Source organism: Nerophis ophidion, linkage group LG03 (assembly GCF_033978795.1).
Source record: "Nerophis ophidion isolate RoL-2023_Sa linkage group LG03, RoL_Noph_v1.0, whole genome shotgun sequence".
NCBI classification, from domain to species: domain Eukaryota; kingdom Metazoa; phylum Chordata; class Actinopteri; order Syngnathiformes; family Syngnathidae; genus Nerophis; species Nerophis ophidion.
Genome location: NC_084613.1, coordinates 53,163,117 through 53,179,148, shown reverse-complemented (window position 1 = coordinate 53,179,148; position 16,032 = coordinate 53,163,117). Strand labels below are relative to the sequence as shown.

The 16,032-nt window shown below is 41.3% G+C and overlaps 1 protein-coding gene across 7 annotated transcripts in view; it reads right to left on the bottom strand.

Annotated features, from left to right (window-relative positions):
• Nucleotides 1-163: 163 nt before the first annotated feature.
• Nucleotides 164-16,032, bottom strand: part of ralgapa2 (Ral GTPase activating protein catalytic subunit alpha 2) — a 298,534-nt gene continuing 282,665 nt past the window's right edge. For 5 of the 7 annotated variants that reach the window (XM_061895568.1, XM_061895572.1, XM_061895570.1 and 2 more), the window contains one exon: nt 164-2,724. In XM_061895568.1, coding sequence (XP_061751552.1) covers nt 2,564-2,724 — 161 coding nt within the window. In that variant the 3' untranslated portion in view covers nt 164-2,563. The remainder of the gene's footprint in view (nt 2,725-16,032) is intronic. The other 2 variants (XM_061895569.1, XM_061895573.1) reach the window with 1 other exon arrangement.

Here is a 16,032-nt window from a genome sequence, read left to right as displayed (position 1 = left end):
CTGCGCAGGGTCAGAAAGCTCATGGTGACAGCCTACACACACACACACACACACACACACACATACACACACACACGCACACACACGCACACACACACACACTAAAGCAGCAAATCAGAGATTACACAACATCATCATCTTTGAAGGAAGAGAAAGAAAGACATACAATTTAAAACTGCATTTAATGAAATGTTCCAATGTTTACATTTCTAATAAAGGTAGCAAGCCGTTAAAAACAATTTGATATGTTGATGCTGAAATCCCTTCACTTTTTTTCCCCTTGGAAATCCCTGCTCTCTCTTGTATGTATAAAAAAGATAATATTACAAGCGTTCATATATTTATATTAAAGTTCAAATTTGACGCGATGTACAAGGAAGGCTAAAAAGGAGAACTAACCTCCAATCAATTTAATCACAAAAGACATTTGCTTTAATCTTGGTCCACCTGTAATGACTATAGTGCACAGGCATCATCACTTTGCTACAATCTTAGATTCAAGTGGAATAAAAACTCTTAATGTGACCGACATCTACTGTACACTGTAAAAATGTATCATGATTTATAGTATTTTTTCCCCCACAGCATTGTAATCAAAAGTTACTGGAAGATTGCGACACATGACTGTAAAAATTACAATAACCTTGTATTTCACAGCAATTAACTGTTATTTTCACAGGAAAATACCGCAATTAAAAGTTACTGTAACATTACAACACCATCCATCCATCCATTTTCTACCGCTTGTCCCGCAACATGATTGTAAAAATTACGATGCCCTTATTTCACAGTAAAATACTGTAATCAGAAGTTACCATAACATTACAACACGACTGCAAAAATGATGATACCCTTATTCCACAATAAAATGCTGTAATCAAGTCACTGCAACATTACAACACAAGCCTGTAAAAAAATCACCCTTCTATTCACAGCAATTAACTGTGCTTTCACAGTACATTACATAAATGCTACTGAGAAAGTAACACAATTATTAGCCAGTAATATGCTGTGAATTTACAATGAACATTTTTACAGTGTAGACATTCTTCCAAACAGAAGACGCACAAACATTGTGTAGCTGCTGTTTGCATCCCACATGAGCAAACACAACAGGTGAGACGAGCGAGGAGAAGCAGTGGAAAAGTAAGGCATCTTAATGCGACCACATGGGGATGAGGTTGCAGTCAGGGCCGAAGTCCTCAGAGGGCACCTATGTATGTATGTGGGGGAATCACCTGGCTGCCATGGCAACGTGAGCTGCTTGGGGAGAGGCGAGATTGCCAGCTTGGCCGTTGCTAGGAGAGTTGTGGGAGCTCACCTCAGGCATCCCGAGTCAAACTCAACCTGGCGGCGAGTCGGGGGGAAAGGGGATCATGGGAATGGGGAGGAGACGGAGCCACTTGATTCCGTTCACAGGTGAAGACAAATAGGGAAAAGCGCAGCACCTACAATTAAGAGAACCCCGCCATTGGAAATCCATCTGCTGTTGTTTTTGTTGTGGGGTCACAGGGGATGCAAACACAGTCGTGACAAAAGGGCGACCGTGTTTTGTCTCACACGGAGGACAAGACGTTACACAGGCACTGGGAGAAAATGTCTCACACACAAACACACTCATCAGTGCTTGGTGCTAAGATTCACCTGAGGCTCTTGCAGTAGCTTTACAATACACACCAACACAACATCAACAATAATTCATAAAATACGACTCTCTATTTACACTAAAGAAACACAAGGGGGAAATTAAATTCATATAGGGAAGAAGAAAGAGTGCACAGAAAAAAAAAAGAAAGAAAAAAAAATCAATGGCCGGAATGTTGGAATGTCGATGTCAGAGGACAGGGAAACTAATCGAGGAGGAAAGAGACAGGAGGGACTTATTCAATTACCGGACACGAGCCTATGTTAACAACATCACAATGCAATTACAAACGCAGTCTTTTCTCATTCCAGCATAGTTGCATAAATCAAATCATGACAAAATCTATTTGAATTCGTTTAAAAAGGAAATTTAGAGTGGTTAAAAAAAGGAAAAAAAGAATCCCAGCAAACTTTTCAGTTCCACTCAAGTTAGAAAGATGTCACCGATTGCCCACTCGGTCTTTAAAAACTGCGTGTGCTGCTACTTCACTTGTTGGCAGCTGGTGCCGAGGGCCCCACTTAGCACAAGGGGCACGTTTGACACGAATGCAAAAAAGCAAAAGAGCGAAGCGGATTGGTTTATAAATGAAAGACAAGCTGATCTATGTCATCAGTGCTGTTACATTAAGAGTAGCAATAAAGGAGTCCCATTTCCAAGAAAGTGCTCTTCCCCCAATGCATTAGAGGAGACAAGACTAAAAAAAAGAAAAGAAAAAAGACACTTCTCATATTTCCATAAGACACAACCGTCAAAGTGGCTGAACACAAGGCTGTTGGTCTTAGAGGGAATGCCCAAACAAATCGACACTTAAATTAAACATTGCATCGCCCTCTAGTTATGCGTGAGATTAAAAACAAACAAACTACCAAGCTCTTGCAGTCGCCGCTCTTCAAGAATTACAATGCCGCACTTGAACATTTAATTGGACGATTTGCTTATTGCACTCGCCGATCTGCGAAGTTTTCCAGAAACTCGGTTCCTTGCGGCGCGGGGCATGCTGGGAGAAACCTGGTCAACAGGGTCTGTCGATGATGCAGTGGTGGCGGAGACTTCGGTGTTTGTGCTGCTGGAGAGGGAACCTGCAGGTGACATGTTTGCAAAATAAGGGACAGTTTAAACAAAAAAAAAGCTGATGATTGGAGAAAGAGCAGTGGCAAACATGATATGATAGGTCAACTGATCTGTGAGGACATTTTCATGCATGCATTTGCCCCTCAAACCAAAATGTTGCACTTGAGCCAGCAATCTCAGCTAGAACCTTTGTTTTCTGTTAATAGGATGAAGCAGATAGTGGAAGCTGTGAGGTCAAACACCATCTTTGCCAGGGCACAAATCAATAATGCAAATAAAAATAATCTGTGAGTTTGTGAAACCGCCGCCATTATGAATTTATTTCTAATGTTTCAAGTACCATTTGACATTCTTTATTGCCAAGCAGGTGTGAAAATTAATGAACCAATGGAAAACATCAAAAAAATAAAACGCTGGACCCAGTCATGGTTCTAGCCAGGAAAAAATGATGCCTTGAAGTTTTTTTATGTCTTGTCAATTAAATTAAATTAAATTAAAGTAGTAATATACCTGTACGGAGCAGCCGTAAAGTATTCACAGTGCTTCACTTTTTCCACATTTTGTCATGCTACAGCCTCATTCCAAAATTGAATTATTTATTTTTGTCCACAAAATACTTCATAATGACAATGTAATTTTTTCCCATTTTTACACAAATGTATTAAAAAGAAAACATTCATTCATCCATCCATATTCTTTGGCTAATCCGAGATCGGGTCATGGGGAAAGGAGCCTAAGCAGAGGAGCCCGGACTTCCCTCCCCCCAGGCCACTTTGTCTAGCTCCGTCCGAGGAATCCCGAGGTGTTCCTAGGCCAACCGGGAGAGATAAGCTGTGTCCCGATTCAGGAGGACCCGGCCTACGCAACCTCAGAAGGCTGGACCTTCGAAGGCACCTCCGAAGGATGCGTCACCCGTTGTTAAATGGGACAGTCTAGCCTGCGGAGGATACTTAGATTTGAAAGTGTATTCCCTGCCGCTGCTGGTGCCGCTCCTTGTATTTTCCGCCATCGTCAAAAAGATCTGGGATGAACAAAGGCTCGCAAAGCATTTTGGGATATGGGAGGCCACAAAGGATAGTCGCGGTGCATTCTCCGAATACAGGGAAAAGGAGGGTGCATTCATCGGCTGCATTTGGTGGAGCCTTCGAATTTTAATGAATTGGGACAACCTTCGCGCAGCCTTGTGACATAAGCGGCCTTCAAATTTGCCCTTCGAAGGATGCAGACCCTGAATTGGGACACAGCTATAATCTTACCAATGTATCCTGGGCATACTTGTCAACCATCCCGGATTTTCCAGGAGACTCCCGAAATTCAGCGCCCCTCCCGAAAACCTCCCGGAAGAAATTTTCTCCCGAAAGTCAGCTGGAGCTGGAGGCCACGCCCCCTCCAGCTCAAAGATGCACAGTTTGAAGCTTGAAAAGGAAGATTGCAGGCGGATCTGACGGCATTTAAAGTCATTTTTAAAAACGACTGCTAATCCTCCTCCTTTTCGGCCGGACGACCGCGGAGAATTAAAGTAGGAACACTCCGGAGGCAGAAGTTCATTAAGAGGGGCGGACTCACCGGCTCTCAGCCATGTTTCCGTCACACAGAGGAAGTCAAGTCCGCGGGAAGTGAAGAAATCCTTCAGGATAAACGTTTTGTTTGTCAAAGATATTGTGTTCACAAGACCGAACCTGGCGGGGGCCAGTGTGTCCAAGGGCGCAGCTAATCCAGGTGGGGCCCGACACACAGCCCGCAGGTGGCGGGGGAGAGGAAGGCAGGAATCCAGCCAGGTGAAAAAGCTGACTGGGACGTCGAAAAACCAACGTCGAAATTGATCATATCAGTGGGAAAGGGGCAAAGATCCAACAGTGTTTGGCGGTCATACACAAGCAGTGAGCTGACAGAGACGAAAATAGATGCAAACAACACAAAAACGAACACAGCTGACAGCGAGAGACTGCAGGGCAAAGCACATACTGGCGCCATCTTCTGGAAACTCGGAAGTGACGTTACTCAAATAGTGAAAGGTAAGCGTTGTTTTTTTTTTAGTAACCAGCAAGCACAGGACAGTTAGTAGAACAACTGTGTTTTTATTACTGTGTATTTGATAGGTGCCGTCTGAAATTCAACAATTTTTTATTTATTTATATATATAATAAAATAAATATATATTGCTAGAATTCACAGAAAATTAAGTATTTCATGCATACATATATACATACATATGTATATATATATATATATATATATATATATATACATATATATATATATATATATATATATATACATATATATACATATATATATATATACATATATATATATACATGTATATACATATATATATATACATATATATATATATATACATATATATATATATACATGTATATACATATATATATATACATATATATATATATACATGTATATACATATATATATATATATACATATATATATATATATATACATATATATATATATATATATATATATATATACATATATATCTATATATATATATATATACATATATATATATATATATATGAAATACTCGAGTTGGTGAATTGGCTGTAAATATACTCTCCTCTTAACCACGCCACCTTCCCCCAACCACGCCTCCGCCCAACCCCCAACCACGCCCCCCACCTCCCGAAATCGGAGGTCTCAAGGTTGGCAAGTATGGTCCTGGATCATCCACGTGGCTTCTTACCGGTCGGACGTGCCCTAAACATCTCCCCAGGGAAGCCCGAACGACCTCATCTGGCTCCTTTTGATGTGGAAGAGCAGAGGCTTTACAATGAGCTCCTCCCAAATAAAAAAGCTTCTCACCCTATCTCTAAGGGAGAGCCCCGCCACAGACCGCGGAGAAAACTCATTTCGGCCGTCCGGACACGTGATCTTGTCTTTTCGGTAATACCCCAAAGCTCGTAAGGATGGCAACATTGATCGACCGGTAAATTGAGAGCATGCCTTTTGGCTGAGCTCTTTCTTTACCACAACGGCTCTACACACCGATCCGCCTGTCGATCTCACAATCCACTCTTCTCTCACTCGTGAACAAGACTCCAAGGTACTTGAACTCCACTTGGGGCAAGATCTCCTCCCCAACCTGGAGATGGCACTCCACCCTTTTTTGGGCGAGAACCATGGACTTGGACTTGGAGGTGCTGATTTTCATCCCAGTCACTTCACACTCGGCAGTGAACTGATCCAGTGAGAGCTGAAGATCCTGGCCAGATGAAGCCACCAGGACCACATAACCTGCAAAAAGCAAAGACCTAATCCTGCAACCACCAAACCCAATCCCCTCAACACCCTGACTGCGCCTGGAAATTCTGTCCATAAAAGTTATGAACACAATCAGTGAAAAAGGGCAGCCCTGGCAGAGTCCATTTCCTCACTGAAAACGAGTCCGACTTAATGCCAGCAATGCGGACCAAGCTCTGACACCGAGCATACAGGAAGCGGACCGCCACAATCAGACAGTCCGATACTCCATACTCTCTGAGCACTCCCCACAGGACGTCCCGTGGGACACGGTCGAATGGTTTCTCCAAGTCCATAAAGCACATGTAGACTGGTTGGGTAAACTCCCATGAACCCTCAAAGACCCTGCCAAGAACATAGAGCTGGTCCACAGTTTCACGACCAGGACGAAAAACCAAACTTCGCCTCCTGAATTCGAGGTTCGACTATCCGGCGTGGACTCCTCTCCAATACACCTGAATAAACCTTACCAGGAAGGCTGAGGAGTGTGATCCCACGATAGTTGGAAAACATCCTCTGGTTCCCCCTCTTAAAGAGTGGAATCACCACCCCGGTCTGCCAATGCAGACGGACCGATCAATGTCAACACAATGTTGCAGAGTCTTGTCAACCAAGACATCATCCAGAACCTTAAAGAACGCCGGGCGAATCTCATCCACTCCAGGGGCATTGCCACCAAGGAGCTTTTTAACTACCCCGACAACCTCAGCCCCAGAAACACAAGAGCACACCACAGATTCCCCAGGCACTGCTTCCTCATATGAAGAAGTCGGAAGTTGTTTTTCATGGCTTCCTCCCATGTCCGAGTTTTTACCTCCGTGATCACCGAAGCGGCATGCCGTTTCGCCTGTCAGTACCCATCTACTGCCTCCGGAGTCCCATGAGCCAAAACGACCCGATTGGCCAATTTTTTTAGCTTGACGTGTCCACCAGCGGGTTCTGGGATTACCGCCACAACAGGCACCAACCACCTTGCGTCCACAGCTCTGACTGGCCGCCTCAACAACAGAGGTACGAAACATGGTCCACTCGGACTAAATGTCCAGCGACTCCCTTGTGACATGTTCAAAGTTCTTCTGCAGGCAGGAATTGAAACGCTCTCTGACAGGAGACTGTGCCAGACGTTCCCAGCAGAACCTCACGATGCGTATGGGCCTGCCAGGTCTGTCCAGCATCCTACCCCACGATCGGAGCAAACTTCACCACAATGCGGTGATCGGTTACCCGAGTGTCCAAAACATGAGACTGCAAATCTGACGACACAACTACAAAGTTGATCATTGAACTGCAGTCTAGGGTGTCCTTGTGCCAAATGCACATATGGACACCCTTATGTTTGAACATTGCGTTTGTCATGGATAATTTGTGACGAGCACAAAAGTCCAATAAAAAAACACCACTCCGTTTCAGATCCGAGCGGCCTTTTCTCCCAATCACGCCTCTCCAAGTTTCACAGTTATTGCCAATGTGAGCGTCAAAGTCACCCAACAGAACAAGGGACGACCGCCCCTACCCTGAGGGAATCCAAAGAGGGTAGAGTGTCCGCCCTGAAACTGGAAAGTCGTGAGTTCAAACCCCGGCTGAGTGTCCAACCTGAGACTGGAATGTCGTGAGTTCAAACCCCAGTCGAGTCACACCAAAGACTATAAAAACGGGGCCCCTTGCCCTGCTTGGCACTCAGCATCAAGGGTTGGAATTGGGGGTTAAATCACCAAATGATTCCTGAGCGAGGCCACCGCTGCTCTTCACTGCTCCTCTCACCTCCTATGTCATCGACAATCTACCAGTGCAACCATTCTCCCGAATTTTTCCCAATTTTCACCCGGCCGACATTATTAAGGGCTGCTGTGACTGCACTGCCTTTTACGTCCTCTTCAACAGTGGTTCTCAACCTTTTTTCAGTGATGTACCCCCTGTGAACATTTTTTTAATTCAAGTACCCCCTAATCAGAACAAAGCATTTTTGGTTGAAAAAAAGAGATAAAGAGGTAAAATACAGCACTATGTCATCAGTTTCTGATTGATTAAATTGTATAACAGTGCAAAATATTGCTTATTTGTAGTGGTCTTTCTTGAACTATTTGGAAAAAAAGACATAAAAATAACTAAAAATCTTGTTGAAAAATAAACAAGTGATTCAATTATAAAAAATAAAGATTTCTACACATAGAAGTAATCATCAACTTAAAGTGCCCTCTTTGGGGATTGTAATAGAGATCCATCTGGATTCATCAACTTCATTCCAAACATTTTTTCACAAAAAAATAAATCTTTAACATCAATATTTATGGAACATGTCCACAAAAAGTCTAGCTGTCCACACTGAATGTTGGATTGTTGTATTATTTTTCAACAGTTTATTAACTTACATTCATACTTCATTGAAGTATTATTCAATAAACATATGTATAAAGGATTTATGAATTGCTGCTGTTTTTTTAGAATGTTTTTAATAAATCTCACTTGTCCCTTGGCATACCTTCAAGTACCTCCAGGGGTCCGCGCAACTCCAAAAAAAGACTACTGCTCCACTACTTATCATCGCGCACGCTTTTCTATCACACAGCCAATGTGCCGGCTCTGTAAAATGTTGTGTGAGACTTGTGCAGAACAACGTCAGTAGGTGCAAGACATACTTGTTCAACAGCCATACAGGTCACACTGAGGGGTGGCCTTATAAACAACTTTAACACTGTTACAAATATGCGCCACACTGTGAACCCACACCAAACAAGAATGACAAACCCTTTTTGGGAGAATTTCCGCACCCTAACACAACTTAAACACAAGAGAACAAATACCAAGAACACCTTGCAGGGCTACAATATACAACACCTCAACCAGTAGGGAGGGTGGGGGCTTGGGGGGTTGGTGGTAGCGGGGGGTGTGTATATTGTAGCCCGGAAGAGTTAGGTCTGCATGGGAATCTGTGTAATTGTTCTGGTGTGTTTATGTTGTATTACGGTGCGGATGTTCTCCCGAAATGTGTTTGTCATTCTTGTTTAGTGTGGGTTCACAGTCTGGCACATATTTATAACAGTGTTAAAAGTTTTTTTTACGGCCACCCTTAGTGTGATGTATGTAGCTGTTGATCAAATATATCTTGCAATAACACACGTGCATCTCACATGGCCAGATGCAACATACAACTGGGCTTGCACGCTGTCAGTTCAGGATGTAGGGGGCACTAAAGTGGCATTATGGCACTCCCTGAATATTGTCTATCTGGTGAAAATTGACAGGGGTATCGAGAGAATTGGTGGCCTGAAATTCAGGGGTCTCCCGGGAAAATCGGGGACGTTGGCAAGCAAGACCTATCAAGCGCCGTCCATATTAAATTTGCGTGCCGCATCAACATTAACTTGTCATATCAAAGCGCGGGCCGCATAATAACGTCTCTCGGGCCGCAATTGGCCCGCGGGCCACATGTTTGAGACCACTGCTCTACAACAAACTCTGACATACAACACACATCAGGCAACAACATGGAGCTGAAAATGGATAATAAAAAAGTTTGTGATACCCTATGCTATAAATGCTTTATCATTAATGTAATATAAATCAGTACAATTAATTAGCATAACTTTTGTGTGGTGTTGCTTCCTTGTGATTATTCCAAAATTATTATCATTCACTCATGTCTTCTTTTCAAGCAAAGCAGCACTTAAGCTGAATGTGACAGTGTGTTATAATTACGTGATCAGCTAGATACAAAAAATACCGATAGCAGTATCATTAGTGGATAATATTAACGATCTTACTGGACCGACCCAATTAAGAACCAGAATAAACAAATACCAGTACTCTGTATTCATCTCTAATCCTGACTTGTCTCTCAGTTCCTGTCACTAAAAAAACACATTTTGCTGAACTGCACTAATTTTGTCAAGAGGAGCGGTCAAAAATTCAACCAGAAGCTTATGGATGGCTACCAAGAGCGCCTTATTGCAGAGAAACTTGCCAAGAGACATTGATTGATTGATATTGATTGATTGATACTTTTATTAGTAGTACATGTAACCAAATATTAACATTGCTGTGTGTATACTTTTGACCCATTCATAAAAGAACAAAACTTAATTAATGTTTTTAGTGACAAACAAGTATGTGCTCCAATTATTCTATCACAAAAAAATAAGAGTTGTAGAAATTATTGGAAACTCAAGACAGCCATGACAAGTGTATGTAAACTTTTGACCACCACTGTAGGTGTGCCATGTGACTTTTTTTTATTAGACATGCACCTGGGGATAGATAGATAATAATTTACTGATTCCAGGTTGATTGGCAACACTAAATTGGCCCTCGTGTGTGAATGTGAGTGTGAATGTTGTCTGTCTATCTGTGTTGGCCCTGTGATGAGGTAGTGACTTGTCCAGGGTGTACCCCTCCTTCTGCCCGAAGCAGCTGAGATAGGCTCCAGCACACCCCGCCACCCCGAACGGGACAAGCGGTAGAAAATGAATGGATAGATGGATAGTTTTAGTACATTTTCGCATTGTCATTATGGGGTATTGTCTGTACAATTTTGAGGACAACAATGGATTGATTTCATTTTGGAATAAGGCTGTAACATAATATGTAAAAAGTGAAGCACTCTGAATATTTTCTGAATGCACTGTTTGGGCCTATAAAATGCTGTAATGAATGTGATCGTACAAATAATACATTAGCATCGAACTATCGAAATAAGTGCTAATTGTTTTTAGTATGGTTATAAATATACATCTCCCGTCCAAAGGCAAAACCTAGTAACACACTTCTAGCCGATTTTGAGAAAACAAAGGAAAACCAATCTATCTTGATGCTGTCTTACAAAGATCTACAAAGTCATCAAAAGTATAGATGTTTTCTTGAGCCTTCATTTTCTTGCCGATTGAGCCATGGATTGAATCTGCTCTCATGAACGTGTGCCCTTTCTCCAGATATTTTATCACAATCTCGGGTGGGCCCCATTCTGCGTTTGCACATTGGGCAAGAGCCGTGTACAGCATCCAGTTTTTATTTTGACCTCCACAGTTATCTGCCCAAAAGAGTATGCAAGGGGAAGAAGAATCAAGAACAATACATTTAATGAAGGTGCTTGCAACGTCCTGGGCCAATCTTCCACATATCCCTTCGTGCCATAATATCACATAATCAGGTTGACCGTCGGCCCCCATTCGTGCGAATATCTCATTAAAGACAATAAGGCGACTGACAAAAAAGCTCCGATTGGTCCCTTGAGATACTAGGTTTTTCTGTTGTATCTACGCGGTTATGTGGTAGTTGCTAGGTCCTGCCATATGCGTAACAGCTTACTTACGGAACAAATTACAATACCGCATACATTAATGTAAAGCATATCACCCAGGAACTCCAAAATTATTATCAGCTCAGTTTTAAACAAAATTGAGTTACTGGGTTTTGCCTTTGGACGGGAGACATGTACTATTGACTAAACATGTACATAAACTCCAGGTCGAGCTATAAGCTGTCCAGTTTTACAGGAACTTCATTTTGGAAGCAATAAAGAAAAACAACAACTTGTAATCTTTTTCGTCTCTAATTTTATAAACTGTTTATTAGCAATGGGTGAAACGATATTGACGCATCGATGAATTATGAAAAAAGGAGTGATACGGTGTCCCTCGAAATACTTTGATGTGTGTCTCATTTTAAGAAAAAAAAACGTGAGCAATCGAGCTGCAGGGTCATTTGACTGCGAAGCACCAAACTGTTCATCAGGAAGCGCTTTTTTCGGCTCACGAGTAACAACTCGTACTGAAAGAAGTCAGACGAGTGTCCTACTGACGTCAGTTTTCATCGCCATCTTTGATCTAAATAGCACGGAAAACGATGTGTGTGATTATTTTAATTATAAAGGGCCAAAAATTAAATGCTTTATCAGGTTAACCATTTGGCTCATGTTTCATATTCCATTCTAAACAGCTATTCAGTTGAAAAAAGCAGCTATTAATTTTATTTGCATCTCAAATATAGTAAATAAATTGTACTTGTATAGTGCTTTTCTACTTTCAAGGTAGTCTTAGTGCTTTGACACTATTACCACTTATTCTACTGATGACGCAGCATAAGAAGCAACTGGGGGTTCAGTATCTTGCTCATTGGTATTCAACATGGTCACAAAGGGACTGAGGATCCAACCCGCAACCTTTAGGTTGGGAGACAACCACTTTAACACCTGAGCCATGCTGACTGTTTTAATCCAGCAGATGGTGCCATTATGAAACATCAATACAGTATTAGTGCAGCGTAAATACAACCAGTAAGTATACGGAACACTCACTGCCTGTATTGACTGTATCCACTGTCATTTGCCCATCGGTACTGTTGACCTGTGGGCACTCGGGTTGTCAGGTTACCAGAATTTCAGTTGTCAAAATCCTTTTATTGTGAATTTCCACAATTTCAATACTTATTTGATACCACAATAAAAAATAAAAAACATGGACCGATGTACTTTTATGTTCACTACTTAATTGAAAAATGTTTTAAAGTGTGAAGTACAGCACCTTTGTGTAAATCCTAAATAAAAACAGAATACAATGATTTGAAAATTCTATTGAATTTATATTCAATTGAATACACTGCAAAGACAAGATACTTACCGTTCAAACTGAAAAACTTTTCTTTTAGCTAATATTAGCTCATTTGGAATTGGATGCCTGCAACGTGTTTCAAAAAAATCTGGCATAGGTGGCAAAAAAAGACTCATAAATGCTCATAAAACACTTATTTGGAACATCCCACGGGTGAACAGGTGGGTGCCATAATTGGGTATAAAAGCAGATTCCATGAAATGCTCAGTCATTCACAAACAAGGATGGGGCGAGGGTCACCACTTTTTGAACAAATGCGTGAGAAAATTGTCGTAAAAAAAAACCTGACAAAGTTGTTCTTAAAAATCTCAATATGGTTGTGGCATGACATAATCATGTCATGTGTGATGAAATAGCTAATGAAAAGGCTAAACCACATACTTAAAGACCAATCTTTGAGTTTGTATTTGTAATTAGTATCAACATTTCAGGTTGTTTTCATTACCTTGAACATTATTGCTCTATTTTCCAATTTTGTTTATTTAATGTTCTATAGGTCCATAAAAAAAGAGCTGTGTTCCGTAAATGGCCCCTGGGCCCAATTCTGAAGATCACTGGTGTACATATTTCTCTAAGGCGGCAAAGTGTTGCCAAACGACAAAAAAAAGTTTTTCGAAGCGGTTTCCTTAACACTTATAGAAGCGATAAAGGTTGGGTAACAACTTTCTGGAGGTTTTTTTGCTCTCAAATGTACTTTCATTTCTGCTTGTAATTGATTAAATGAGTGCATGATGTGAGCCGCACTCTACTCTCTTGCGTCCTTCTGTCATTTCAGCTTCAAGGCATACATCGATTAAGTGGCAACAAAGACCTCTTCTGCAATGTCTTTCTCTGGCGAAGCAGGCATGTAACAGGTTTGTTGTGAGGCGTACGGTGCAATTTAACATGCGATGCCTCACTTACATTATACAAACCCAGTTTCCATATGAGTTGGGAAATTGTGTTACATGTAAATTTAAACGGAATACAATGATTTGCAAATCATTTTCAACCCATATTCAGTTGAATATACTACAAAGACAACATATTTGATGTTCAAACTGATAAACAACTTTTATTTTGCAAATAATGATTAACTTTAGAATTTTATGCCAGAAACACGTGACAAAGAAGTTGGGAAAGGTGGCAATAAATACTGATAAAGTTGAGGAATGCTCATCAAACACTTATTTGGAACATCCCACAGGTGTGCAGGCTAATTGGGAACAGGTGGGTGCCATGATTGGGTATAAAAACATCTTTAAAAAAAATGCTCAGTCTTTCACAAGAAAGGATGGGGCGAGGTACACCACTTTGTCCACAACTGCGTGAGCAAATAGTTAAACAGTTTAAGAACAACGTTTCTCAAAGTGCAATTGCAAGAAATTTAGCGAATTTCAACATCTGCGGTCCATAATATCATCAAAAGGTTTAGAGAATCTGGAGAAATTACTCCACGTAAGCGGCATGGCCAGAAACCAAAATTGAATGACCGTGACCTTCGATCGCTCCCTGTATCAAAAAACAACATCAATCACTAAAGGATATCACCACATGGGCTCAGGAACACTTTAGAAAACCACTGTCACTAAATACAGTTCATAGCTACATCGGTAAGTGCAAGTTAAAGCTCTACTATGCAGAGCGAAAGCCATTTATCAACAACATCCAGATACGCCGCCAGCTTCTCTGGGCCCGAGATCATCTAAGATGGACTGATGCAAAGTGAAAAAGTGTTCTGTGGTCTGACAAGTCCACATTTCAAATTGTTTTGGGAAACTATAGAACAAAGAGGAAAAGAACCATCGTGATTGTTATAGGCGCAAAGTTGAAAAGCCAGCATCCGTGATGGTATGGGGATGTACTAGTGCTCAAGGCATGGGTAACTTACACATCTGTGAAGGCACCATTAATGCTGAAAGGTACATACATGTTTTGGAGCAACATATGTTGCCATCCAAGCAACGTTATCATAGATGCCCCTGCTTATTTCAGCAAGACAATGCCAAGCCACGCGTTACAACAGCGTGGTTTTGTAAAAAAAGAGTGCGGGTACTTTCCTGGCCTGCCTGCAGTCCAGACCTGTCTCCCTTTGAAAATGTGTGGTGCATTATGAAGCGTAAAATACAACAGTGGAGACCCCGGACTGTTGAACGACTGAAGCTGTACATAAAACAAGAAAGGGAAAGAACTCCACTTTCAAAGCTTCAACAATTAGTTTCCCCAGTTCCCAAACGTTTATTGAGTGTTGTTAAAAGAAAAGGTGATGTAACAAAGTGGTGAACATGCCCTATCCCAATTATTTTGGCCAGTGTTGCAGCCATAAAATTCTAAGTTAATTATTTGCAAAAACAAAATAAAGTTTATGAGTTTGAACATCAAATATCTTGTCTTTGTAGTGCATTCAACTGAATATGGGTTGAAAAGGATTTGCAAATCATTGTATTCTGTTTATATTTACATCTTACACAATTTCCCAACTCATATGGAAACGGGGTTTGTACATTGCTTTGTGCGGAAGGGAGGAATGGACGCACCAAATCCGCATTTGTGACATGACAGCCCTTCACAGATACATAATATATTTTTATTTAAGACAGCAGCCATTCTTCTCCAAGTATCAATAGTTTTGACAACCCTAGTGGGCGAAATAGTTTTTGTTAATCTATGTATGTGAGGAATCAGCCCCCCCCCCCCCCCCCCCCCCCCCCCCTGTGTTGTATGGGTGGGGAGGTCAGTGAATTGGTCGTAGAATCGCCCCCGACTGTACGATTACATTGTCAACAAGTTAATTTCATGTAACTTTGCCTTCATGTTCTCCATTCTCTCTTCTTCTTGAGGCTATTTGTTTGAAATTAAATGTAAGTAAGCCAAAAAATAACTCTTATAACTTAGGTTAAGAGGACTAGTACTAAATGTATTGCTTCCCCCATGACAGGTGTCCATCTTTTGGAATAAGAGCTGAAAAAAAACCTAAATGTGGCCAAGAAAAATGAAAAGATGCAGAGGTAAACTTTGGATGCTACAATATTTTTGTGGGTCAAATTCTGAACGGTACCACCTTAGAGGACGCTGGACTTTAGAGGCTCCACTGTCAAACCTTTTTTTACACTTCATGCTGTGGAAAAGTAGAGCTTGTTAAAGAAGAAACAGTTTTTTGTACATTTCCAAGATGCTTAGGTGACAAAAAAATAAAAAAACCTTTGTTGCTACAGTTTGAAAAAAAGAATGCTTTGAATGGAAATAAAGATGGTGTATTAAACTCTTGTTGTGAACCGTGGGAGCTCTTCTTTGTCAAATATTGTTTTGTTCCCAGAAGGCTGTGTACTTACAATTATGGAATAGGCAGGGAGGTGGGCATGAAATGTTCAATCAAATGTTGTGAGCGCCGCCCTGACTTCTTTAGTTGGCCCGCGGGCCCCCTGCCCGCCTCTGCCCCATGACGCGGGTTTAAACAACTTCTCGGCT